The sequence below is a fragment of the Maniola hyperantus genome, chromosome 7 (assembly GCF_902806685.2).
Source record: "Maniola hyperantus chromosome 7, iAphHyp1.2, whole genome shotgun sequence".
Taxonomy (NCBI): Eukaryota; Metazoa; Arthropoda; class Insecta; order Lepidoptera; family Nymphalidae; genus Maniola; species Maniola hyperantus.
In genome coordinates, this window is record NC_048542.1 from 8,678,123 (window position 1) to 8,705,047 (window position 26,925).

The 26,925-nt window shown below is 36.0% G+C and overlaps 2 protein-coding genes across 3 annotated transcripts; both read left to right on the top strand.

The window, feature by feature from the left end:
• The first annotated feature begins 6,974 nt into the window (after nt 1-6,974).
• Nucleotides 6,975-15,083, top strand: LOC117983554 (ATP-sensitive inward rectifier potassium channel 11-like). Of its 2 annotated transcripts, XM_034970138.2 has the most exons (10): nt 6,982-7,875; nt 8,304-8,445; nt 8,739-8,930; nt 11,257-11,328; nt 11,850-11,960; nt 12,423-12,529; nt 13,304-13,453; nt 13,895-14,014; nt 14,532-14,630; nt 14,859-15,083. In XM_034970138.2, exons 1-10 carry the CDS (start codon nt 7,370-7,372, stop codon nt 14,980-14,982), a joined length of 1,623 nt encoding a protein of 540 aa, XP_034826029.1. In that variant the 5' UTR covers nt 6,982-7,369; the 3' UTR covers nt 14,983-15,083. The 2 variants fall into 2 exon arrangements, with proteins under 2 accessions (XP_069355757.1, XP_034826029.1); XM_069499656.1 differs by lacking the exon at nt 14,859-15,083 and having other exon boundaries at nt 6,975-7,875; nt 13,895-14,009; nt 14,532-14,603.
• Nucleotides 15,084-15,503: 420 nt separating this feature from the next.
• LOC117983553 (G protein-activated inward rectifier potassium channel 3-like) lies at nt 15,504-26,421 on the top strand. Its single transcript, XM_034970136.2, has 9 exons — nt 15,504-16,383; nt 17,233-17,359; nt 18,808-18,996; nt 20,256-20,327; nt 20,411-20,518; nt 21,021-21,127; nt 21,894-22,046; nt 22,391-22,510; nt 25,847-26,421. Exons 1-9 carry the CDS (start codon nt 15,851-15,853, stop codon nt 26,190-26,192), a joined length of 1,755 nt encoding a protein of 584 aa, XP_034826027.1. The 5' UTR covers nt 15,504-15,850; the 3' UTR covers nt 26,193-26,421.
• The last annotated feature ends 504 nt before the right edge of the window (nt 26,422-26,925 follow it).

The window sequence follows — 26,925 nt, forward strand, 5'->3', positions numbered from 1 at the left end:
TTTCTCCAAAAGGAATTTTTTCAATTTAGTTTTGAATGAAAATTTACTTTTTAAATTCCTTATTGGAGGGGGGATATTATTCCAACATTTAGTGGCGGAGTACGTAAATGAACCTCTAAATGCGGCAGTGCGATGGAATGGAATACGAAGTTGATGGCGACAGCTTCGCAAACGGTCAGATTCACCATCGCCTACCCAATGAAGTTTATCGGCTAGGTACGTGGGCTTGCTCAGTTTAACCACACCAAAAAGTAAACCAGCAAGATGTAACTTCCTCCTTGATCTCATCTTCAACAACTTATGATTGTTCAGAAAAGGGGTAATATGACTGCGCGGAGGAACCTCAAAACTGAAACGTGCACATGCGTTCTGCACACGTTGAACGAGACGTTTTGTTCTGCATAACAACCGTGGCCCATATATAGTGTCTGCATAGTTCAGCTTTGAAAGCACCAGAGCCTCTACCAACTGGATACGCAGTTCTTGAGAAAGATAGTTACGAACTTTGTAAAGTATCTTCAGTCGATAGAAGCAATTGCGAACTTTCTCGGCTATATGATTTTCAAATCTCAGGTCTGAGTCCATAAGCAGGCCCAAATTACGCGCCTGAAAAACTCTCTCCAAAGCTTCACCTCTTATATTTATATTAGCACTACTGACGTCGATTTTATCTCGCTGTTTCTTAGTTCCAAACAATATAAACTTAGACTTTACGGGATTAAGGACAAGTGAGTTAGAATCTGACCATTCCGCAATGCGATTAAGGTCATCGTTGATTAGATTTACTGCAGTTTGGAACTCCTCTGGTTTAAATGCATAATATAGCTGCAAGTCATCTGCATATATGTGATATTTACAACTTTTAATTTGCTGGATAATATCAGCACTGTATAGAATGAAAAGAAGCGGACCTAACACAGAACCCTGCGGAACACCCCTAGGAACAGGGGCGATCGCTGAGCTGCACTTTCTGCCATCCTCATGTACTATCTCTACGAATTGTGTCCGGTTAGAAAGGTAGCTATCGAACCATTTGACAGCATCAATACGAAATCCGTAATAAGATAGTTTAGATAACAATAGTGCAATATTGATGCTGTCAAAAGCCCGAGAAAAATCGAGGAGTACCAGCAATGTACACATCCCAGAATCCTGCGCTGTTAGTATGTTATCCGTAACATCCAAAAGTGCTGTCACGGTACCACGACCTGCCCTAAATCCGGACTGATATTCAGGCAATATCTGATTTTTTTCAAGATAGGCTGACACTTGTGAATATACAGTTTTTTCTAATATTTTAGAAAAACACGACAAAATGCTAATTGGCCTAAGATCCTTTGGCGAGACAGGATCGGGAATTTTAGGAAGAGGACGGACTAAAGCAACCTTCCATACACTTGGGAAAACAGATGTTACTATTGAAGTGTAAGAAGTGTAATTTAAGTGTAATAGAGTATCTCTGTACCAAACGTTAAAATTGGTTAAGCTGATGGACTGTGAAAAAGTAACAGACAGACGGACGGACAGCCACACTTTTGCATTTACAATTTGAATATGAATATCTAATAGGTAAATTGTTGTCAAGATTATAATAATTCGCTTATTCATTGCATTATGATCAAAAAGCGCATTCCAAACTTTTTTACAAACTAGTTAAGTAAATAGGAATGATATTAATATATAATATAAAATCTTTAAAATGTGCGAAAGATAGGTGTAAGTCGCATTTTAGGAGTAGATTAATAATAACTATAGATCATAATAGAAATCAAATAGTTCCAAAAATGCTTTACCTATTTCAAATTATATATTTATCTAAATATCTAAATAAATAGCTACTTAATTATTGCCTTCAAAAATCGTTTCAGGGCTTAAATAACTTATTTTGTGTTATTAAATATATCTATTTATCATGATAATTAGGTAATTATTTACAGGTAAGAATATATTTATTTTATTTTACATAAATTTATTCGACCAACCAACTGAATAAGAAATATTTTAAAAGAATATTAAAGAGCTTCATGTTTCAGGGAAACACCAGTGTATTAATTATTATCAATATTTTAGATTTTAGCGCATGAAATTTAAAAAAATCATTTTTATAGATACCTACTTGTTACCTACTTAATACCAGGCATATAGAACCAAGAGCGTAAATAGAAACTGAGGTTGCAAAAAGGACAGGTCTTCATATAATATAAGAACTAACTACGGGAATATTTTAGGCAGTAGAATCCATCTTACTGATTTGGGAATAGGAATTACGGAACTAATTTGTAAAGCAATCATCAGACTATTCATAATCTAATTAATATCCTTAAATTGCTCTCTAATTTTATTCTCTATTTATGAAATATGACATCTTTCAGAAATTTAATCTCCATCAATTACCCCATCAAATGAGTTTTAATTAATAAGGCTGACCCACACTTGCGCACGCGCAAGAACCATGCACACGACGTGCATTATAAGAGCATAATGGGGACGTGTTCATAAGTGGTTTCCAAGCTGTTCGCGTGCATGTTGTACAAATCATAGCGTGCACATGTTCGTGACTTTCAGGGCGTGAATACAAATATGATATATACGCGTTTGCGACATGCACATGCACAGTGACAGTGACGCGTCCATAGGTGATCGGTGCTCTTTGTGTGCACGGTTCGTACTCGTGCGCTAGTGTGGACCCACCTATAGATATAAGTAGAATAATGTATGTACTTATTGTACTTATATAATGTTTATTCGTGGTTTCTCCAATTCTTATTTACATAATAGAAAATATGCTTATTTTACATAAATGTAATTAGCTAATGTAATTTTTTAAATAATCATATAACTAGAAACTGCCATTAATATAGTATGTATTTATATTTTGTTGTTTGTGAATAACTACTAATAAATAATAATCACGGTTATAGGTACATAGGTAGATTATGGTGGCTAGCATTTAACTACCAAACTTTTTTATGCAAAAGAAAAAGTCTTGCCAAAGGCTCTGTAGTGTGGTCTGACCTTATGGTAGAAATTATTATTCAATTCCGCGTCAAGAACAAAATATGACCATAAGTATTTATATTTACAAAATAGATTTATTTTTAGATATAATATCGTATAATTAATAGATTTATTTTATAACCGCCATTTCGCCATACCTATCTACTTACTTCCAGACTATAATCGTCGCAAAATTGCTGCCCGGGGGGAAATAAAACTTCTTTTGTTGTGAAGCAAACAACGCGAACGATCTGCATCGATTTGCAGTTAGGTACTCGTTGAGGAGTTGCGTCCACCGGCTTCGAAATTATTTATGATGTTCAATCAATTGACATGAGACATGCCTGATAGTACAAATTTTGTAAAAAAAAAGAAGTCAAAATCGGTTCAGATTTGACGGAGTTATGGAATAACATTGGCAAATATTATTCCTTATCCTAAACGATCCTGATTGTTTTTCGGGACAACAACTATTGCTTCCTCCGATTTAATGTACAAAAATCATCCAGTTACAGTTTTATTATAAGTATAGATAATCTTAGTTTATTTATTTACCTATTGTGCATTGATAGCGAAACGCAGCCGGGAAATTTCTGACTACCTATTCCCGAACTTTAGTAACTTACGAACAGCCTTGCTTACAAAATTAATAACTGTGTTTGGATCGAGATTCGAGGCTAATATTTATTATTATAATTATATCTGATATTATTTATATACTCAGCCCAAATACAAGTATCACATACATTATACTCGTACTTTATGGTAAATACTAACTGACCGACTCTCACTATGTAGATAGAGACGTAAAACGCTACAAAAATAAATAAAGGTGATGTGAGGGAGGTGGTTTGGAAAATAAAGGTGCAACAAAATCTTACGTCAAAGACCAAAGTATAAAGGCTAATTTTTTTATATTTTGTTTGGAATAGTATTAGAAATCATGTCATGCATTGCTAGATACTTTGTATCGTGGTAACCTCCTGCCAGACACCTTAAACTTATAAACTTTAAAGAAACTTTCAGCTTTTATAAAATAACGAAGGTCTGGCACTCGCTGGCTCTCTCTATAGGTACATATAATTTATTAATTTAAAGATGTATACGGTTTACTTTATTAGTCAATGTAATTGAAATAAATGAATATTGTTTTGATGTTTTCGTCGAAATTTGTTTTCACATCATAGTTCCATACTTCGTAATACCTAAATCTAAAAAGGAGAAAATTCTTAGCTATCATAGCAACGCAAAGGTTACTCTAGTTATCCTACGGATCTCCTCATTTCGGATTTGATCACGTAGAGAAACTCCAAGCATAGCTCTCTCCATAGCCCGCTGAGTGACTCTAAGCTTTCGTATGAGGCCCATAGTTAGCGACCCATGTCTCGGATCCATATATGTCATCACTGGCAACATGCACTGTTCAAAGACTTCAAGCACTGAGGAAGACATCTCGAAGCTTCCTGAATGCTGCCCAGCCGAGTTGGATTCGGCGGCTGACCTCTTTCTCGAAATTGGACCTACCCAACTGGATTGTGTGTCGTAGGTAGGTATATACTTATACTCGTCTAGATTTCGAGTGCAGTTCCGACGATTACAGGGTAGGGCGGGGTAAAAGCATTAGACGTTATTTTCGTCTTACTCATGTTCATTTTTAGGCCCACCTGCTGACAAGCTCCGCTAAGGTCATTGTGCATTGTAGCTCAACGGGTAACCCTATATTAATTTCTCTTCATGGATAGAGTACAGTAAAATATTTCCGCTACACGCCAAATATTTATTTTAGGCAAGTACATAACATATGAGCAGATATCGCCTTATTATGGAATAAGTTTACTTGCAAAAATATTCGGTTATTAAGGGATGAAAACTATGGAAAAACTAAAATTTACCAATCAATAGTTTCGGTTTTCTTATATAAGTCCCGCAAATTGCTATTGCGCTGGAACCATGTCTCATTAACATCGAAATGAAGTCATTTTGACGTCAGCTGAAATAAAAATATACCATCAGATCGAAACTTTAGTCTAGTGCTGACGTCACTGGCGGCCACGAGCATTAGCAATTTGCGGGACTTATAACAAAAACATTTTCTCTAATTGTGACGCCTTGGGGGTCACAGACTGCATTATTTTGTTGATGGAGTGCACCCGATTGATTTCAAACAGAGTAAAAAATCATTAAAACGGCCGATTATATTATAATCGGCCGTTTTAAAAGTCGGCGAACTCCACCCTAAATGTTTACATTTAAACAGCTGATTTCAATTTTATTGGAGTCTTTTACAGTTTACCTATAATTAGACTACCCAAATTTTGACGGAGCTTCTAATTTGTTAAGATTATTACTGAGTAATTAAAATTGCTATAAAGTAATTTTATTTAAGGGTACCCTATTAGGGCTGACATGCAACAATGTAAATGTGTCAACGCACTTGAGAGTTGAGCTGCGCTGCGGAGCAACCCGCACTTAAGCGATGCGGCGCGGGCGGCAAATATACCTATGCATGTAGCAAGTATATTCATTCATTCATTCATCAATATATACATTGTATGGAGCAAGGCGCTGTAGAGGTCGCCGCGACGCGCACATGGGTTTGGACCTGAAACACAATATGCTTATTAGTAGGTACTACGAATAAAAGATATTTAAAAAACTACCCAATATAAATGCATTCCGTGACTGCCTACTCCAATCTTTTTTTTTATTGATCATGTAAATTTTAATAATACATTTTAAAATAAACAGTTCGCCATCCTCTAGAAACCGTTGAAGTTTATGTGAGGATGGCGAGTTCGCGATATACAAATTTAATAAAATATGGGTAAAAAACTGTTATATAAATAAAAACTTAATTAATGCATATTTGTACATATAAATATCGTTACATGAAACACTTCCTAGACCCAGACTAGGCATCCAAAGAGGCACCTAGATCCAGGTTAAGTGCCTCTTACAATTTCTTATAAAAATCGCTCTTTTACTGTAGGTATTTTGCAGAGTTAATGGTAAGTTATTCATTATATTTGCTAAGATATATGAACACATGATGTTTAAACTTTATAACAATCATTTGGAAGCTAAAACATTTTCTACGTCTGAATTAACTTGCCAGACACCATTGCGAAATATTTGGGCTAATGTACCCAAAAGAGGATGTCCATATTGAAGTAAATCAGATTAACACGCCGGACACAACCTGACTAGGTACTTACATACTACAAGACGGCGACTCGTAAGTATAAACAATTTGTCCGTAGAAGGGAAACATAATTAACTAATCGCCCTGCTTTCTTTGTGAATGTATGGCTGAACTATTCTACTAAAAATTGTTCAAAGATTTCTGCATAATTTTTGAAGATATCGAATTAGCGAATTCAATACATAAATTAAGATTAAGATCCTTATTAGATTAAAATTCGCTATTAGATTAAGATTCTTTTGTTTTTATTATGTTTACTTGTGTTGTGTGCATTAAAGTATAAATAAATAAAAACATGCACCTACCTACTACCTAAGTCTCCTGGTGACACAGAAAGTAATTTGTGGAATCGCCTACGAGAGACCTGAAGTCCAGCCGTGCATCTGATCGTATTTTAAAATGTAGGTGAACTGTGATAGCTTCGTGGTTAGGACGTCCGCCTTCTAATCGGAGGTCGGTGGTTTGATCCCGGGCACGAACCTCTAACTTTTCGGAGTTATGTGCATTTTAAGTAATTAAATATCACTTTCTTTAACAATGAAGGAAAACATCATGAGGAAACCTGCATGCGAGAGTTCACCATAATGTTCTCAAACGTGTGTGAAGTCTACCAATCCGCACACGGCCAGAGTGGTAGACTATGGGCAAAAACCTTCTCACTCTGAGAGGAGACCCGTGTAATGAGCCGGCGATGGATTGGTACGGGACCGTTCGTGTGCGAGTCCGACTCGCACTTAACCGGTTTTTTTAATAGAAATTAAAACAAAATTGCATTGTAGAATAACCCGAGCATCTTAACAAGGTCAGAGTAGCACGTCTTCTCCGTCCGCTTAATGTGGCTTAGTGCTTGCTCTTCGCTCACGCAATTAGCGTTGATAACAGATAAGCATCTGATAACACTATTGGCTCTGTAGCGCATCTCAAAAGTAAACGAGTTCTCAGTTAAAATTTAGTATTAGTAATTTTTTTTCAGTGAAAACTATTTTTATCTGAATAAAAGTGAAATTAAGAGAAGTTCTGTGCATTGAAAATTACCTCAGCCAAGGAAGACAAATGCTAAAATATTAAGTTAAAGTTTTCTTGTTTGAGAAAAAAAGAAATTAAAAGAAGAATTGGAGTAAGAAAAATACACGTAGGTACTAGTGTGCAGTCAAAATTTTTATTGCAAATATGGATAATGAAACCCCCAATGATTTAGAATTTGAACAAATTAATCAACTATACGATGAATGCCTTCATTATTTGAAGACAGTCAAATCTGATAACTTTATGTACGAGGATGAACTAAAAAAAGACGAAGACCCTGACCCTGGATATGAAACCATTGCAGAAATAAAGGAAAAAATACAAAATAAGGACATGAATTCTGTTTATGCCGTACCAAAATCTCTAGATTTAGTCCCAAACATAGGTTTCAAAGTTGAAAATGAAATGTTTTCTAGTGGAAGCATTACTTCAATCTCTAGTGTAATTAAGTCTGAAAGATTACGACGTTTATCACAGCAGCTACCTAAAATTATTATAACCCAAAGTAATACGAGTCTGAGCATTAGAAAAGGAGAAAACGAAAAGATACTCCAAAATCATATACACGTTGGACTGAAGACTGAACAGAAAATTGAAAACCAAAAAATAATACCTCCTAAACCTTCAAAAAAGTGTGAATCAATAAAAAGGTGAGTAAGAAAATTAAAAAATATGTTTAATGAGGAAGACACGTTTATATTTATGGCAAAAGTACAGTTCATTATCTTGTCGTCTGTAAATATACTTGAATAACAAGGCGGTAGTCTAGATTTGCATACGAATTCACTTATATTTACTCTTCTTCGATAAAATAATAAACTTGGACAAATAGATATACCTACTCAGTCAGACAAGCGTTATTGTAAAATTAAGTTTCCAGTAATTTTTATATTTTGTAACAATTTATGTAGTTCAAAAATATGAATAAATCGACTCTAACTAAAACAGTTTGTTTACTTTAGTCTACAAATAAAGGAAAAAATTTGAAAGTTTATGCTTCGATTTAAAAAGACTGTCGAAGCATTTTTAATCACGATTTCTTATTAGGTATATTGGTATGAATTCAATTTTTTTTCAGGACTGAGCCTGCATTCCGATATAAGGCCTACGGTGATTTTCCAAAGCGATTGGTCTCTAAAAATGGCATAGAAAACGTAGCCTTAATATCCAACGTTCCATTTGAGAAAATACGTTTAATGAACGATACCTTTCACACATTGGTAAGGGATAACTTTTTATAGTCATACTCTGATAGGTAGGTATACACTCAACGCAATCAACTTTCGTCATGAAGCCATAACATAACTATAATAATCAATGTAGCTATATTTCCTTTTTCTACATGTTTGTTGACTTATTTTCTGACATAATATTACGAAAATACCGACAAAGTCAATATGATTTGTAGGTGTTGACCACTGGAGCCGTCTATGTCCATTTTACCAGATAGGTCTACATTTACCTACCTATTTGGCTCTCCGATTTTTCAAATAATACCAAATCTTTCCCACAGATAAATCTCCGCTGGCGCTGGATTGTCATCGGCACAGTGATCGTACACTTCGCGATCTGGCTCGTGTTTGCTGTTTTCTGGTACATCAGCGCACTCGCCCATTACGACTTCGAACCCGAACCACCGCAACGCTCCTGCGTCACCGGCGGCAAGGACTTTGTTACCATCTTTCTTGCTTCTGTTGAAGCGCAGGTTCAATTTCCTTTTTTGTTAATAATAAGTACCTTTTTCTTGTCATCCATCACATCGACAAACTACAGCGTCAAAGATTCGCTTAAAACTACTTAAATGTAAAAGAGTCAAGCTTCAACGCTGTATTTTTTGTAGTTCCATTTCTATCAAAATTCATTGTTTTTCGTATTCAAAATTATGTCAAGAACACATCATCATTATCATGATCAACCAATTGCCGGCTAGCACAGGTATCCTTTCAGAATTAAAAGGGTTTTTGGCCATAGTCTACCACGCCGAGTGCGAATTGGCAGACTTCACACGGCATTGAGAACATTATGGAGAACTCTCATAATTTGCAGGTTTCCTACCAAGAACACAATATACCACGTCGTAAAAGAACTGTACTTTGTAACATAGTAAGGTTATAACATCACTTCCGTCATATTATGTTAAATTTTCTATACTAAATATAGCAGAGCGTGCCAATGACGAGATATAACAATGCAATACGTGTCGTTCATGTGCACGTCTTAAAAATGGTGCAAAATAAGAAAGCGATTCTTCATTCATCGAAGCATTCCTCACAATAGTTAGATAAACTATAATAATATATGATACATGTTAAGTATAAATGAACTGTCACTACTGTTACAAATTAATACCAACATATAAAGTTACTAGGCTATCGTCAGAGTAGGTACATAATCCATACTAATATTATAAATGCGAAAGTGTGTCTGTCTGTCTGTCCGTCTGTCTGTTTGTCTGTCTGTCTGCTAGACTTTCACGGCACCAAATTTCGTCAAAATCGGTTGTACGGATACAACCGATTTTGACGAAGTTTGGTACAGCGATAGCTTGCGTTCCGGGGAAGGATATAGGTTACTTTTTATCCTGAAAAATCAAAGAGTTCCCGCGGGATTTTTAAAATCTAGTGACAAAAATAATTCTAATATTTACTGTGGAGTTTAAATTAATAAGTTATTTTTAAATTATCTTTGTATATCTTCACTTCTTCTTTTATCAACAAAGAATTTGTACCAAATATTCTATCATTATAATGCAAAATAGCTTCTAACAAACTCAATATTTCACTAACCTGACTAAAGTTATAGGGCCACTTTTGCTTCGATAAAATTGAACAATCCATAATTTCCTAAACTCATTAGTAACAATCTAGATCAGTAAGACCGACGCGGTTGTTACCAATTATTAAGAAAATTTGGGCAATCGCTTTTGATTGACCAATCATTCCAGTTTCTTCTCTCAAATAACCAATTATTATTGGAATGCCTAAACGAATGAATTACTTGCTAAAGTAGACATTTTTTTCTAAGTAGTTCTTCTGGGCATTTTACAAACTCATTTATTACTATTATTAAAATCACCCAGGTTGCTATTTTTAACCGACTACCAAAAAGGAGGTGGTTCTCAATTCGTCCCAGTATCTAATGCTTATACCGGCGGCGCGCGGCGGTGCCACAGGTTGGCCCCAGCTGGCTCCGACACTGTTCGCCCAATGTGTGGATCGGGAAATTAGCTTTGCCAACGTTGGGGCCAATGCTAATTTCTTGATCCGGGGTTATGGTTTTCTTAGACTTTCGTTTAAAAAACAACATAGTTTACATTCTGGCAAAGTGTTTCCATAAGATTGTTTGTTTAGGTCTTCTAGGAAAAAGGAATGTTGTTATGGTGGATACACCCTTGTGAATTCTATTTTTATGTTTAAGATACTTAAGACTTTCTACTAAAATCTGAAATACAAATATCGTCTGGAAAACTCTGCTGTATACAATGAAGTCACCGTAGTGTGTACATGTACTTATAGTAGTATTATCTCCAGCTTTATAACGGGATCTTATTCTGCTTGCTTTGTGCTTAATGTTGTAATTTGTAAAGCGACGGCTCTCAATCAAAATGTTGATTGATCAATTGCTCAGTCATTATTGAATCATGCTGCAGTTCTTTTTGCACACAATAACGCGACAGGTTGAAATGGCAATTGGGGAGGGAACGCCCCTCACACCCGCATACCCCCGCGCTAACCCGGTGCGGGCGAGCGCGTGTGGGTGTGCTGGGCGTCCCCCCGCCTTATACCCAGATTTCCATCTCGACCTGTCGCGTACTATATATTCTGTTGTGTTACTAAATAAGGTTTTCCTCCAGTTTTTTCCCTGAAATTCAATTCAATAGAGTGATGATATGCGGGAAAATATTATTGTCTTAAAAATTAGTTAAATAGTAATGTTATTTTCTTATTCAGCTTCAAGTTTGGTTATTGGTCGCAGTTTATATCATTTTATGAGACGAAAAGTGTACTTAAACGTTTAATTTTATTTTTCAGACAACAATTGGTTTCGGAGATCGGGCCATAGATGAAGAATGTCCTGAATCAATATTTCTTTTCATAATGCAGGTAAATCACTTCCCATTATTATAAATCTGGAAGTGCGTCTGTCTGTCTGCTAGCTTTCGCGGCTCATCTGTTTAACCGTTACGAAATTTGGTACAGAGATAGCTTACATCCCAGGAAAGAACAAACTTCTTGTCCCGAAAATAAAAGAGTTCCCACGGGTTTCTTAAAAAACCTAAATCAACGAGGACGAAATCGGGGGCATCATCTATAATTTGGTACTGAGATAGCTTGCATTCAGGAGACGAGCGTATACTACTTTTGATCCCAAAAATCAAAAAGTTCCCACGGGGTTTAAAAAAAACTAAATCGACGCGGAAGAATTCGCGGGCATCATCAAGTAGGTATTAGGTAAATAATTTGGTCGCGTGCTTCTGAAAACCTCATGGGAAGCTTTTCATGGATTAAGAACGCAAGCTATCTCTGTGCCGAAATTGCATCAAGATCAGTCCAGCGGTTGCGCCGTGAAAAATTAATGTCCCTACTCTGAATATTATTGTAATAACTGTATTTTTTTACTTCAGCTGATACTCGGCACCGGATTGTCGGGAGTGCTGACTTGTGTGGTGTATGCAAAACTGACGCGCCCGGAAAAGCTGTCTAGAGATGGCGTTGGTTTCAGCAAAAAAGCCGTTGTAAGTGTAAAGCATTTCACTTATTATTTTTTCAATAAATAATATCTTATCACTTGTTAGCGAGTCATCATCATCGTCACCCCATCACTGGCTCAGTTCCGAGCACGGGTCTCCTCTCAGAATGAAAATGGTTTGGTCGCTGACCAAGTGCGGATTGACAACAACAAACACAAACCTTTGAGAACATAATGGAGAACTCTCAGGCACACAGCTTTCCTAGCGATGATGTCTTTTTTATGTTTCCTTTACACGTTAAATCAAATGATATTTAATTGCTTTAAACGCACATAACTCCCAAAAGTTGGAGGTGTGTGCCCGGGGTCGAACCTCTAACCTCTCGATGAAGAGGTCGACGTATTAACCACTAGGCTATCACCGTTCTATTATGCATGTTTCTAACTTCCTTAACTTAAACCTTGGCAATGAGAAGAACATGTAAAGATTTTAAATTAATGTTTTTAGATCAGCATGCGTGATGGCCGGCTGTGCCTGATGATCAGAGCGTGGGACCTTAACTATGACCACATAATTAGCTCTGAATTCACAGCTCACTTCGTCAATACGCACAGGCAAGTAATCTATTAATGTGTTTTAACTGTTTTTTTTTTTAATTTTTGTCTGTCTGACTATCTGTCTGTCTGTTTGAACGGGCTAGTCTTCAGAACAGCTGAACCTCTGTTAAAATCCAGTGGGAACACCGCCGAAGGGTGTTTGTTCCACAATTTGCGTGTCCTTGGAAAAAGATCTGGCACAACGGGTGGTCGAAGTATCCGTACCTGGTCACTGGTTTACTTCCACCACCCAGGTGGTGCCAGGTGTACCATGATAATCATGAGATTTTTTCCAATTTGGCTGCGATGATCTGAAATGTTTGCATCTTTTGTTTTTACTTTGTGCCTACGTCCTATGTGCCGGTCGTACAGGACTAGAGTTAGCTTATCCACCATAAATTAGTAACAAACACTTAATACTATAAATCAACTTTATTCACTTTCATCAAAATCATAAGATTATATAATGCGTAAAAAATGACTCCTCACGCGCCATTTTAACTTTTTGTGTCAAATTTCATGTCAAAAGTAAGAAAGACGTTTGACATGTCAGTTGATCCATAGAGTTAAAATGGTGCGTGAGGAGTCATTTTTTACGGACTATACCGGTTACATACTCTTAGCTTAGTCCTTAAATAGTCCACTTGACTGACACCACCACACAGAACAACCGTCCAGACAATGACATTTCTACGCCATAACTTCAATGTACTTTGCACACATTACTCATTTCAGACAAAACTTTCTTTACTAAAATGCCTACTTGTAACAATTTGTGTTAAACTTTTGCAGGACAAAAGAGAGCGAAGTAATCCGCTACTATGCGCGTAGTCTGCCTCTTCAACAACGGCAATTCCTACTCTGGCCTGTCATCCTGGTACACGAGATCGATGCCACCAGCCCCTTATATCGACTATCTCCTCGTAATATTACTGAAAACAGGTTAGCTATTGTTAGTAGTCTTCTAATAAAATTATTTTTCATCTCACTAGCTCGAAAAGGCTTTTTGTCGTTAGAAATCGGCGTGGAAAAGTCCTTTTCTAACCGACTTGAAAAAAGGAGGAGGTTCTCAATTCGTCGGTATCTTTGTTTTTTTTATGTATGTTCCCCAATTACTCGAAGACGATTTGGAAAATTCCTTTTTTTTTAAAGGGTCCGGAGTGGTCCCATTAAAATTTGGTGAAGATCTGATGAACATCTTCGAAGATAGATATAATGGAGCTCCTGGCCGGATATGAGTAAATTGCTCGCGATTGGTGTAATAGCTCAGTAAACAGTAGGTTTTTAACCAGGCATAGCATATTTTAATACGTGGGGCCACTAAAAATTGTGAAATATTTTTTTTTGCTGCTTTTCAATAAACTGTTTTTCAATTCATTCCAGTTACGAGATCACAATAAGCTTGAAAGGGGCATCCGCCTCAATGGGAACCTTCACTCAAAGTCAAACCTCCTATCTACCGAAGGAAGTTGTTTGGGGTCATCGTTTTCCTCCAGTTGTAATGTACTTATAATACTTATAATGTACTCAATTTAAAAAATAAACTTCTATAATAGAATAGCGTAAAGTAGAGTTGTGGAGTAAAGCAGTGTAGAATAAGGTAGAGAAGGAATAACCCAATATAATGTAATTGCGCCTGTGATAATTAAATGACCAAGAAACTTAGGCATTCAACTACCTATTTTACATTTCAATTTTTCTGATATTTATTTTTACTAAATATTACAATTTTTTCTAATAACAGCGATCACGCACTCATCCGATCCGAATCCGTGAAAATACGGACATAAAAAATATCTACGACATATTATGTCATAAGCTACAAACATATGTCATAAGCACTGCATAACAAAAAGGAATGTTTTACACCTTATTACACGGACTCGGATCGGATGAGTTATTCAAGTGTTTCGAAGTGTCAAAGTTGGAATGCCTTTTCGTCTTGTGTTTATAATTACCCACTACAAATTAGATACAAGTATAACCAAACTGATGATGTACAACTTCTTTATTTTTCCAGGTATGACAAACACAGACAAAAGTACGTGATAGATCACTGGAAACTAGACATCATAGAGCCAGTAGATACACCTAACTGCAGTGCCCATGAACTATACAGGTATAAAACTAAAATATAATCGTTCACAGGTCTAAAAGGCTCTAACCGTATCAACCAAGATAGTACAAAGTGTCTTTATTACGAGTATGATTTAAAGAAATACTATATAATGCAGTTCTAAAATTTTATTAATTGATTAAACTGTACTAAAATGAATTTAGGATTCAAAATTGTTTTGTTTTATAGGAAGTTTATAATTTTTACGATTAACTTCAAAATAATTTTCAGTATATCCGGTTCATCAGAAGAAAAAATGGAAAGACCCGGCACTCCTGGAAGTTTCAGCGACAGAGTTTCCACTTTCCAGATTGAGAGAATCTCATCTTTTAAGAGAAAAGATAAAAAGATCTGAATATTTTTAAAATTAAGATTAAATTTAATTATTTGAGAATAGGACGAACTGTACTAATTTTATGCATATCAGTATTATTGTTAAAATAGAAAAGTGACATATTAAAAGTACCATAATATAAAAATGAGTATATTTTTTTCTTTTTGATTATAATTGATATGATAGATGAATTTCTCTTTCACGGTGTATATAATATAACACCGTAAAAGTAAAGATCATGTAGGTAACTCACATTAAAATATCCTTTATGTGAATATGAACACGATCATGGGATCGTTTTAGGTTCTGATAAAAGTATGAGAAAACTGCCCAGCGATTTAGGAATTTGTTGTGATCAGACCGTATCAACACAATCGATGAAGTAGGTGATATTACATCGATGCCACAGTGAGGTTTGCAAGATTCACACTAAACCAATAAGAAATGTGGTTATTTGTGAAGTCTGTGTAAACTTAGATTCTAGGCCATGGGTATTGATCCAAACATCGCTTTATCAACAAATATTCGTTATCTTATTGGATAAAGGTGTTATCTTAACGGAACGTAGATAGCTTGACTTAGTTGTAACACGACGCTTTGAAAATATAATACTTACATTTAATTTTTAAGCCAGGTATCGTAAAATACTTAAAAAGAAATCATAAGACAATAAAATATAAAAGTGAAAATAGTGATAAATATTTGGGTTGCATTGCCAATTAAAATATAAATAAATGATACTGTTAGAAATAATTTCCTTTGGTCCTTACCTTTGTATCTAATCTGTTCAATTTGTAATCACATGGATTACTTACACTTTGTAAATGAAATAATTAAGTAAACATAAGAATTTAAACACAGTGGTGCTATGTGAAAAAAAATCGTAAAAATGGATAATATCCAATACGAAAGGAGGGAAAGCAAAGGGCGCACCTTCGAAAGATCATTTAGTTACTCCGCAGCAATCGGCAATGTATCTGAAAGATCGTCCATTGAAATACCAACTATGACAAACACTGAAGTTTACACCAACGAAGATTTAAGAAAACATAGAATTTCTCAAACTTACGTAGAAGGTAAAGAAATCGTATTCCCTTATATTGTAACAAATATAGATACTGAAAATTGTGACGCGACGAAGCTTGACCGAGAATACAGCTCGCAATACTCGAGTGAAGATGAAAATACAGATGGAGGTCTTGTAATGACAATTGATATTGAAACAGAGTCTCCCAGAAGCTCTGAAAAACGAAATATATCAGATGCCTCCACACAACCTGTGGTCGGTTCTGTAAATTCTACTGACATTTACGATACAATTGAAATGGCTGAGAGTATTGATAATGACACTGATACAATGCCTACTGTATATGATTACTCTTCACAGTACACTAAAAGACGTAAAAAAAGTAAAAGAACTAGGTAAGACATGATTAAACACACATTAAAATTGACAATCTGCCTCACTTATTTAAAGTTTGTTTGACTCAGTTGATAAGTTGGCCGAAATTCTCGTAAATTAGTCATGCCTTTGTAAAACTGAAAGAGGATGTCTTAATATTATTGTGTTCCTCAAATTAACTACCTAGGTACTTGTATATATAACATCAACGATTTCGGGAAATGTTTATTTGTTTATTGATGAGCTACTTAGTTTATCTTTACTTGCAATTTAAATACTAAACGTAAATTTTCCTATTGTTTTGTATATCGTGACACAGTTTTCTAAAACGTAGCTATATTATATAAAATACTTGTCAGTCCAAAACTAGTTCACTCTACCGAAACTACGCGTTACTTTTGTTCGAAAGATAAAATTGAAATCCAAATCCAATGAAAATCAATACCAAATCTCAATATATTTACCTACTTACTTGGACATTTATCATTAATATTGATAAGATAGCATCCAAATATATTAAAACGACATATTTTCTAGGAATTCGCTAACCGTAATCTTTTGAACAAATATTTGGAGATTATAGTTTAAATATTAATGAATTGAAATATGTGTGCCATAACAATTTGCTGGCACAACACAACAATATGACTGAATACTGAACTATCTTAGTATCTTTAAGTCTGGGTTTGAGCTGAACTCGCCTTGGGGGTACAAAATGGCAACAATACCTACTTATTGAACTTGTCAGAAACTCCCAAAGTTTCTTAAATTGGCTTGACTATAATATATTTGTTGTTGAAATATTTGTTTAAATACACAATTTTGATTGTAATTACGTGCCTACACAGTAATTTATTATTCATTTACAGACGTCAGCCTGGTCGTCCCATGCGTTCTAGAAGGGTGGTTTACAAAAGCGGCGAAGAAAATGTTCCTGTACGGAGCAACATACCGGCCAAATCTATGAAATACATGAGAGATATGGTTAATACTGTGGTCAGTATTACCATTATATTATATTCAGATTTCCTAAAGATACCTAATATTTTTTCCAATTCAGTCAATCAAAATCTGAATAGCAATTGCAACGTTTGACAGTCCAGAGGAGTGCTGAAAGAAAGATCGAGGATTCTGCACTGCTCATTGTACGTAGAGTTCGCAACAGGTCGAGATGACAATCGGGATGGGGACGCCCCGCACACCCGCATGTCACCCGCACTATCCCGCACTGGGTTACCTGCCTCGTATCCCGATTGCAATCTCGACTTGTCGCATATTAAAGGTACCTTAGAACCTTAAGGGCATTATCTCACTAGGACACCAGTGGCAGCGCGACCAGTCACGCTACTAACAAATATACAGCTCTATGGAGGGTACCTCACGTGGTGTCCGCGTGGTTGCGCAACCAATTTGGTGGCGGCGGCCGGGATTACTTGCTGGTGGAGTAACCAGTTATATTTATAGAGCTATTCAGCTTCTCATTCACTCAACCACCACTTACGCTACCAGGGATGCCCCTCCCGCACATTGCTCGGACCTATGTGACGATGTCATTCGCACGTCTGTGAGTATGTTGACTGTCCTCAACATGGTTTATTCTCTGGTGTTTCTCATTTGGTAGCTCAAGAATGCAAGATACAACGGTGATGCGGCCAGCCAGCGCCACCATGGTGTCCTAGTGAAGTTTTGCAAACATCTTACTTTTTACCAGGAGTGAATAGACATCTAAGCAAACGCGCTGCAACCTAGACCTTATCGTCAAGCACAACCCTATCCCGTAATTAAAAACCTCATCATCATCATCATGATCAACCCATCGCCGGCTCACTACAGAGCACGGGTCTCCTCTCAGAGTGAGAAGGGTTTTGGCCATAGTCTACCACGCTGGCCAAGTGCGGATTGGCAGACTTCACACACCTTTGAGAACATTATGGAGAACTCTCAGGCATGCAGGTTTCCTCACGATGTTTTCCTTCACCGTTAAAGCAAGTGATATTTTAATTACTTAAAAACGCACATAACTCAGAAAAGTTAGAGGTGCGTGCCCGGGATCGAACACCGACCTCCGATTGGAAGGTGGACGTCCTAACCACTAGGCTACCACAGCTTCTTGCATCAAAACCCTACTTCTATTTAAACCTCAGTAGGAGGGGAAAGGGGAGTTTAAAAGGAATATTATTATCAATCAAGAAATATGACTCGATAGCAATGAAATAGTCAATGGTATTTTAATGGTTATTACTCTCCCGCAGAAACAAAAATGAATTATACTTCTTTGCCCAGTAATTTTGTAAATAAAAAGCGCCCGTATAATACGCCCATGGTTATGCAAATGACCAACAGTATTAGCACTAATGATGTTTCTAAAATAGGATAATCAAGTCAAGTAGGCACTTTTTCATCTCAAGGCTTACTTTTCACAATTAATTAATTTTGGTTTCCAGATAAACAGTAAATGGCGATTCATAATATTGATGATGGTCTGCTCTTACTTTTTATTCTGGTTCATCTTTGCTGGAATCTGGTATGCAGTCACCTCCTCGTACAAGGATGACATTGGTGACGGGAAGGATCACTGTGTCACGGGAACTTCCTCGTTTGCTGGTCTGCTTATGATGGCAGTAGAGACGCAGGTATAATACGCAATACCAAAGGTTTTAATTTAATTTTAATTTAATTTAAAACAACTTAATTGTTACTAAAATTACAGAGAGTAAGAATACAGGATACACTTAAAAAACAAAGGGCGACCTTATCACTAAAGTGATCTCTTCCAGGCAACCCATACTTAAGAACTTATAGAACTGTAAGACGGGGAGTCGCAATGTAGTTATAAATATATATATATATATAGGCATACATAAACATATATATATATATGTATATATATGTATATAGGCATACATAAACATACACTCTAATAGGTACATACTATACAATATAATGTTTTATATTTTAGTACTTGAAGTCTATGAGTATTAGTAATTCATCATCATCATCATGATCAACCCATCGCCGGCTCACTACAGAGCACGGGTCTAATCTCAGAGTGAGAAGGGTTTTAGCCGTAGTCTACTACGCGCTGGCCATGTGCGGATTGGCAGACTTCACATACCTTTGAGAACATTATGGAGAACTCTCAGGCATGCAGGTTTCCTCACGATGTTTTCCTTCACCCTTAAAAACAAGTGATTATTTAATTACTTTTAAAACGCACATAATTCCGAAAAGTTAGAGGTGCGTGCCCGGGATTGAACCCCCGACCTCCGATTAGAAGACGGACGTCCTATAAGCACTAGGCTATCAAAGCCTTACTCATAGTAATTATTCCTACATAATATCATATGTACTTTAGTTAAATCGTATTGATCTACATAATAATTATGTATGTATTATACGATTTAACTTAATACAACTTGACAACCTCCCTGGCGCAGTGCTGAGCGCTGTGGTCTTATATATTTAAGGTTTCGGCTCGATTCCTGGTAGGGGCAATTTGATCCCTGGCAGGGGCAGTTTGGGAATTTTTGATTTCTAAATTATCTCTGGTCTGGTCTGGTGGAAGGTTTCAGCTGTGGCTAGTCACTAGTCAGCACCAAGCCAAGCCAGCTAAGTGGCCAAGTGATTTAGCGTTCCGGTACGATGCAGCGTAGAAACCGATAAGGGGTATGAGTTTAATAAAACTGCCACTCCCCCTTTCAAATTAGCCCTCTTGCATCTTAGACTGCGTCATCACTTACCCACCTGGAGGTATCAAGGGATCGCAGTCAGTCCTTGACACGGAATTAAAAATTAGATAAAATTTTCTGTAGGTGCAAGTACGTTTAAGTAAGTTTTGGTACAGTTTAAGTAATAAGTAGGCACTTAATAATCTTAATACTTTTATTTTCAGATGACAATTGGTTACGGGGTTAGATACCCTAACGAAGAATGTCCTGAAGCAATAATTGTTATGGTGTTTGAGGTAAGAACAGCTGTGTTAATGAACTTGCATTTTCGACATGTTTTTGGACTAATGAATATACCTAGGCCTCTCTTTTTTTATAGATAATAGCAGGAACGGCTCTATCAGGTGGTCTAGCTGGTTTGCTGTTCACAAAGATGGTGCGTCCCAATAGGCAAGGTGCGACCATTGGTTTCAGTAAGAAAGCCACTGTGAGTGGAGAATATCTTACTTACATAGCATACATTTTTTAAATAATAATAATATGAACTTATTATGTTGTTGAAGTAAGAAGCTAGACCTGTGACATCACGTGGGAACATGCCTAAAAATCAGCACTATACCTATAGTCCGCGACAAATTGCGATGGCAATCGGGGTATGAGGCGGGGGGACACCTCGCACTGTTGATAATTAGGTATTATACAACAGTTGCACATAGTTCGTAAAACTGATAGACGTTGGGGTCCCAAGGTGCTGGAATGGCGACCTCGCACAGGAAGACGCACTGTTGGAAAACCCCCCCACTAGGTGGACGGACGACATCAGACGAGTCAGATTTAGGCGGCGCAAGACCGTGGCATGTGGAAGTCTCTACAAGAGACTTACGTCCAGCAAAGGACGTCTATCGGTTGATGATGATAATGGTGTGATTCTGTTTCTGCATAATTTTATTCGTTTATGAAGCTCAAAATTCTATAAAATATTGTTATAGGTCTGTCTCCGCGATGGTGAACTATGTCTTCAATTCAGAGTATGGGACCTGTTGAATGTACATCTTATTGGAAGCACTATCTCTGCATACATGCTTAAGCCGATCAGGTTAGATAATTGTTATTTAGATACAAGTTAGCCCTTGACTGCAGTCTCACCTGAACACCTAAGTGATGATACAGACTAGGATGGAAGCGGGCTCACCTGGAAGGGATATAGCAGTTATTAAACCCCTTTGGTTTCTACACGGCATCGTACCGGAACGCTAAATCGCTTGTCAGCGGTAGGGTAGTAACTATTCCAAAATAATTCCAAATTTTCGCTGCCGGGAATCGAATCCGGAACCTCCTACGAATATGACCACAGTGCTTACCACTGTGCCAGGAAGGTAGTCAATTACCTACTTTGTTACTTAGTGCGACTAGGCTATCTTGGCGCGTGGCGAAAAACGGAACTAACGTTGCTGTCGAGTGTCCCTTTTGTTCTTGTTTGAATATTCCAAGCCTTTGTTCTCCAACAGCGCGCCCCTGTCAATGTCATTCAAGTGCCAAGAGAGCCTTGGCGCACTGTACCTAAGTACTTTCTTAGTACAACATCAACTACAAATTCATCTTTACCCTATACTTATTTCTCCCTCCGACTTTTCAACTATAGCCACAGCTATAAAAATCATTCTTCAATGAAAGGAGGGAAATCAAACACTTTGCATTTATAATATTAGAATGGACTGTTACGGATTTATGGATATCTGTTGTAAATTAAACTCTTTCAGAGATTGATATACCTATTCAGAAACAGATCTACAGTTCTAATTGTGCCAATAAAAGAAGTTAATTAATCAGCTCTAGCAATTCCTGTATCTCCTCTTTTTCAGAACATTAGAAGGAGAAAAAGTGCAGAACTACATTCATCAACTGGAACTAAAAGAAGGGCGTGCATTTCTGCTTTGGCCCATTACTGTGGTGCATGTTATAAATCATGAAAGCCCTCTTTATGATCTGTCAGCACAAGATATGATGGATTTTAGGTAATTTATATGTATTACTAGCTGCCCCAACGAACTTCGTACCGCCTAACAGTCGATTCAAATTTTGAAAATTTTCTCTCCGTTAGAACCATCCTCGTATTTCAAGGTATATTTATTATAAAAAAGAATTAGCGAAATCGGTTCAGCTGTTCTCGAGATTTGCGATCAGCAACACATTTAGCGATTCATTTTTATATATAGAGATTATCTCAAATACATCTTCACGTAGTCTTGTCTGTCTTACTCTACAGTAGGTAAGTACCTACCTATACTCTATCCATGGAAAGAAGGTAGTATAGCGCTCTCTCTGTAACGTAATCCCACACAATTATTATTTATTTTAGATTCGAGATAGTGGTTTGTCTAACCGGCTCATCAAAAAACATGGGAACAGTGACTCAAAGCAGGACGTCCTACCTCTCCAAGGAAATCATTTGGGGATATAGATTCAAAAACGTATTACAGTTAGTATAAATTTACCATTTCTGATAAGTACTAATAGGTACCTATATTTTATTAAAAACCTCCTTTTTCTTTAAATAAAATGTTTAAAATAGGTTACAAACCGTTACATACAATAAATATCTACTATATGTTGAAATGAAAGATGTATCCTCCCATTCATTACCCACATCTACATCTACACTAATATTATAAAGAGGAAAACTTTGTTTGTTTGTTTGTTTGTTTGTTTGTTTGTTTGTTTGTTTGTTTGTTTGTTTGTACTGAATAGGCTCAAAAACTACTGGACCGATTTTAAAAATTCTTTCACCATTCGAAAGCTACATTATCCACGAGTAACATAGGCTATATTTTATTTTGGAAAAAAATAGGGTTCCGTAAGATATTTGGGTTTTTCGGACACAAGGTGTAAAAAATCAACCAGAAAAGTTACTTATTTTGCGTACGCTGCCTAAACTATAAAAGATAGAACCATAAAATGTTCTAATTAATTGTAGATCTTATAAATATCTACAAAAAAGTCCGCGACACACTATACCCATCTATGTCGAGTGAGGCACAGCAACCATTTTTTTATTTAAAAATCTTGAATTTTTTTTGGACTACATTTAAACGCGTTTATTTTACTCATGCTATTAATCCTTATCAAAATAAATGATTTCATCACTAAGAACAGTTTATGGAGATAATATTTGGTCTTTGAATGATTAAAATTGGACGTTTGGTTTTGAAGTTATGGCGAAATTAAAATATTACGATTTCTGCTGCATCTACACTAATATTATAAAGAGGAAAACTTTGTTTGTTTGTTTGTTTGTTTGTTTGTTTGTTTGTTTGTTTGTTTGTACTGAATAGGCTCAAAAACTACTGGACCGATTTTAAAAATTCTTTCACCATTCGAAAGCTACATTATCCACGAGTAACATAGGCTATATTTTATTTTGGAAAAAAATAGGGTTCCGTAAGATATTTGGGTTTTTCGGACACAAGGTGTAAAAAATCAACCAGAAAAGTTACTTATTTTGCGTACGCTGCCTAAACTATAAAAGATAGAACCATAAAATGTTCTAATTAATTGTAGATCTTATAAATATCTACAAAAAAGTCCGCGACACACTATACCCATCTATGTCGAGTGAGGCACAGCAACCATTTTTTTATTTAAAAATCTTGAATTTTTTTTGGACTACATTTAAACGCGTTTATTTTACTCATGCTATTAATCCTTATCAAAATAAATGATTTCATCACTAAGAACAGTTTATGGAGATAATATTTGGTCTTTGAATGATTAAAATTGGACGTTTGGTTTTGAAGTTATGGCGAAATTAAAATATTACGATTTCTGCTGCATATTATATAAAGAGGTAATGTCGTTAAGTTTGTTTGTAGGGGGTAGTCTTTAGAACTACTGAACCGATTTTAAAAATTCTTTCACCAGTAGAAAGCTACATTATTCCTGAGTGACATAGGCTATACGGGATCTTTAAAAACCTAAATCTACGCGGGCGAAGCCGCGGGGATCAGCTAGTCTACACTAATATTATAAAGAGGAAAACTTTGTTTGTTTGTTTGTTTGTTTGTTTGTTTGTTTGTTTGTTTGTACTGAATAGGCTCAAAAACTACTGGACCGATTTTAAAAATTCTTTCACCATTCGAAAGCTACATTATCCACGAGTAACATAGGCTATATTTTATTTTGGAAAAAAAATAGGGTTCCGTAAGATATTTGGGTTTTTCGGACACAAGGTGTAAAAAATCAACCAGAAAAGTTACTTATTTTGCGTACGCTGCCTAAACTATAAAAGATAGAACCATAAAATGTTCTAATTAATTGTAGATCTTATAAATATCTACAAAAAAGTCCGCGACACACTATACCCATCTATGTCGAGTGAGGCACAGCAACCATTTTTTTATTTAAAAATCTTGAATTTTTTTTGGACTACATTTAAACGCGTTTATTTTACTCATGCTATTAATCCTTATCAAAATAAATGATTTCATCACTAAGAACAGTTTATGGAGATAATATTTGGTCTTTGAATGATTAAAATTGGACGTTTGGTTTTGAAGTTATGGCGAAATTAAAATATTACGATTTCTGCTGCATCTACACTAATATTATAAAGAGGAAAACTTTGTTTGTTTGTTTGTTTGTTTGTTTGTTTGTTTGTTTGTTTGTTTGTACTGAATAGGCTCAAAAACTACTGGACCGATTTTAAAAATTCTTTCACCATTCGAAAGCTACATTATCCACGAGTAACATAGGCTATATTTTATTTTGGAAAAAAATAGGGTTCCGTAAGATATTTGGGTTTTTCGGACACAAGGTGTAAAAAATCAACCAGAAAAGTTACTTATTTTGCGTACGCTGCCTAAACTATAAAAGATAGAACCATAAAATGTTCTAATTAATTGTAGATCTTATAAATATCTACAAAAAAGTCCGCGACACACTATACCCATCTATGTCGAGTGAGGCACAGCAACCATTTTTTTATTTAAAAATCTTGAATTTTTTTTGGACTACATTTAAACGCGTTTATTTTACTCATGCTATTAATCCTTATCAAAATAAATGATTTCATCACTAAGAACAGTTTATGGAGATAATATTTGGTCTTTGAATGATTAAAATTGGACGTTTGGTTTTGAAGTTATGGCGAAATTAAAATATTACGATTTCTGCTGCATATTATATAAAGAGGTAATGTCGTTAAGTTTGTTTGTAGGGGGTAGTCTTTAGAACTACTGAACCGATTTTAAAAATTCTTTCACCAGTAGAAAGCTACATTATTCCTGAGTGACATAGGCTATACGGGATCTTTAAAAACCTAAATCTACGCGGGCGAAGCCGCGGGGATCAGCTAGTATTATATAAAGAGGTAATGTCGTTAAGTTTGTTTGTAGGGGGTAATCTTTAGAACTACTGAACCGATTTTAAAAATTCTTTCACCAGTAGAAAGCTACATTATTCCTGAGTGACATAGGCTATACGGGATCTTTAAAAACCTAAATCTACGCGGGCGAAGCCGCGGGGATCAGCTAGTTACATATAAAATGTATGTGAAAGTTTGTTTGTCTGTTGGTTTATCATTTAATCACGCCACAATGAAGCAATACATTGACATATTTTTTTGCATAGATAGGTTAAATACCTACCTACCTATAGTTAAAAACCTGAAGTATAGGTAACCTTAGTCATACGGAAAATCAAAGAATTCCCACCACATTTTGAAAATCGAAATCCTCGCGGACTGAGTCACGCACATAGTCTCGTTACTCATTATATTTTTTGTGATTAAAAAGTAATAAACCAACATTTTATATTGCAGCTGGTCGAAGAAACACGAAGCATTCACCATCGACGTTGAGAACCTTGACTCGGTAGAGCAAGTGGAAACGCCGCTATGCAGCGCTTGCCAGTTAAAAGAGTTCGAAGAGGACATCAAATCTTCAAGGCAGCTCTTATCGAGCCCCACTAATTTATCCTTTACACGCATATCTTTGAATCAAGAGGATACATCTACTTTCTCCAGAGTTGGTGAATCAGTACCATCTAGTCCAACAACCAATATGAATATGATTAGAAGAAGTTTTGGATGGCGTTTTAGAAGATTCTTTCCAGAAAGATATGTGGAAATTCAAAACAGGGGTTTGGTAAAGGCGGGTGAATTATAAATTACAGAAACCACTTAAGTATAGTATTTTCTGATGATGTATTTAGTCGATTGCGTTATTGTACGTTATCACAAAGTAAGGTAAGGTAAGGTAAGGTAAGTAGGCACTTATTAGATAAGTGAAAAAGATATTTTAGATTTTATAAGTATGTACTTAATAGGATATTAAGTAAATAAGTTATTTATTAGGATAAAACAGGTTTAAAGAATATATTATTTATTTACAAACACGTGAGTACTTTTTTATTTACTTACCTATATAAAACTTATTAAGAGAATGTAAGCACTATGCAGGTAATAGAGAGAGAGCCAGCGCGTGCCAGACCTTCGTTATTTTATAAAAGCTGAAAGTTTCTGCGCGTATAAAGTAAGTTTCCCCACAAAGGGAGCAACGATTACTTAGTGACTATGAAGTTTGGATCATGGTGGCTTTGGGAGCTAACACGTCATAATTAAGGTCTAAAACATCTTTCGTCAAAGTATGAAGTAATTTTTTAGGGTTCCGTACCTCAAAAGGAAAAACGGAACCCTTATCCCTTAAGATCACTTTGTTGTCTGTCTGTCTGTCTGTCTGTCTGTCTATCTGTCTGTCTAACAGCTGACATTTGGGGAAAAATCTGAAAACCGTGAATTTAGGGTTAGATATCACAAAAAAAATTAAACTGTGATGTGGTCATGAACTAATAATTCGTATTTTCAACTTTCGAAGTGAGTGACTATATCAAGTGGGCTAT

Bases quoted from the DNA above. Each gene is read 5' to 3' on its own strand.
- LOC117983554 (XM_034970138.2), top strand. From the start codon at position 7,370: ATGGATAATGAAACCCCCAATGATTTAGAATTTGAACAAATTAATCAA. The intron at 7,876-8,303 runs GTGAGTAAGAAA...ATTTTTTTTCAG, and splicing joins AAGTGTGAATCAATAAAAAG to GACTGAGCCTGCATTCCGAT. The intron at 8,931-11,256 runs GTTCAATTTCCT...TTTATTTTTCAG, and splicing joins TTGCTTCTGTTGAAGCGCAG to ACAACAATTGGTTTCGGAGA.
- LOC117983553 (XM_034970136.2), top strand. From the start codon at position 15,851: ATGGATAATATCCAATACGAAAGGAGGGAAAGCAAAGGGCGCACCTTC. The intron at 18,997-20,255 runs GTATAATACGCA...TTTTATTTTCAG, and splicing joins TGATGGCAGTAGAGACGCAG to ATGACAATTGGTTACGGGGT. The intron at 22,511-25,846 runs GTTAGTATAAAT...TTTATATTGCAG, and splicing joins AGATTCAAAAACGTATTACA to CTGGTCGAAGAAACACGAAG.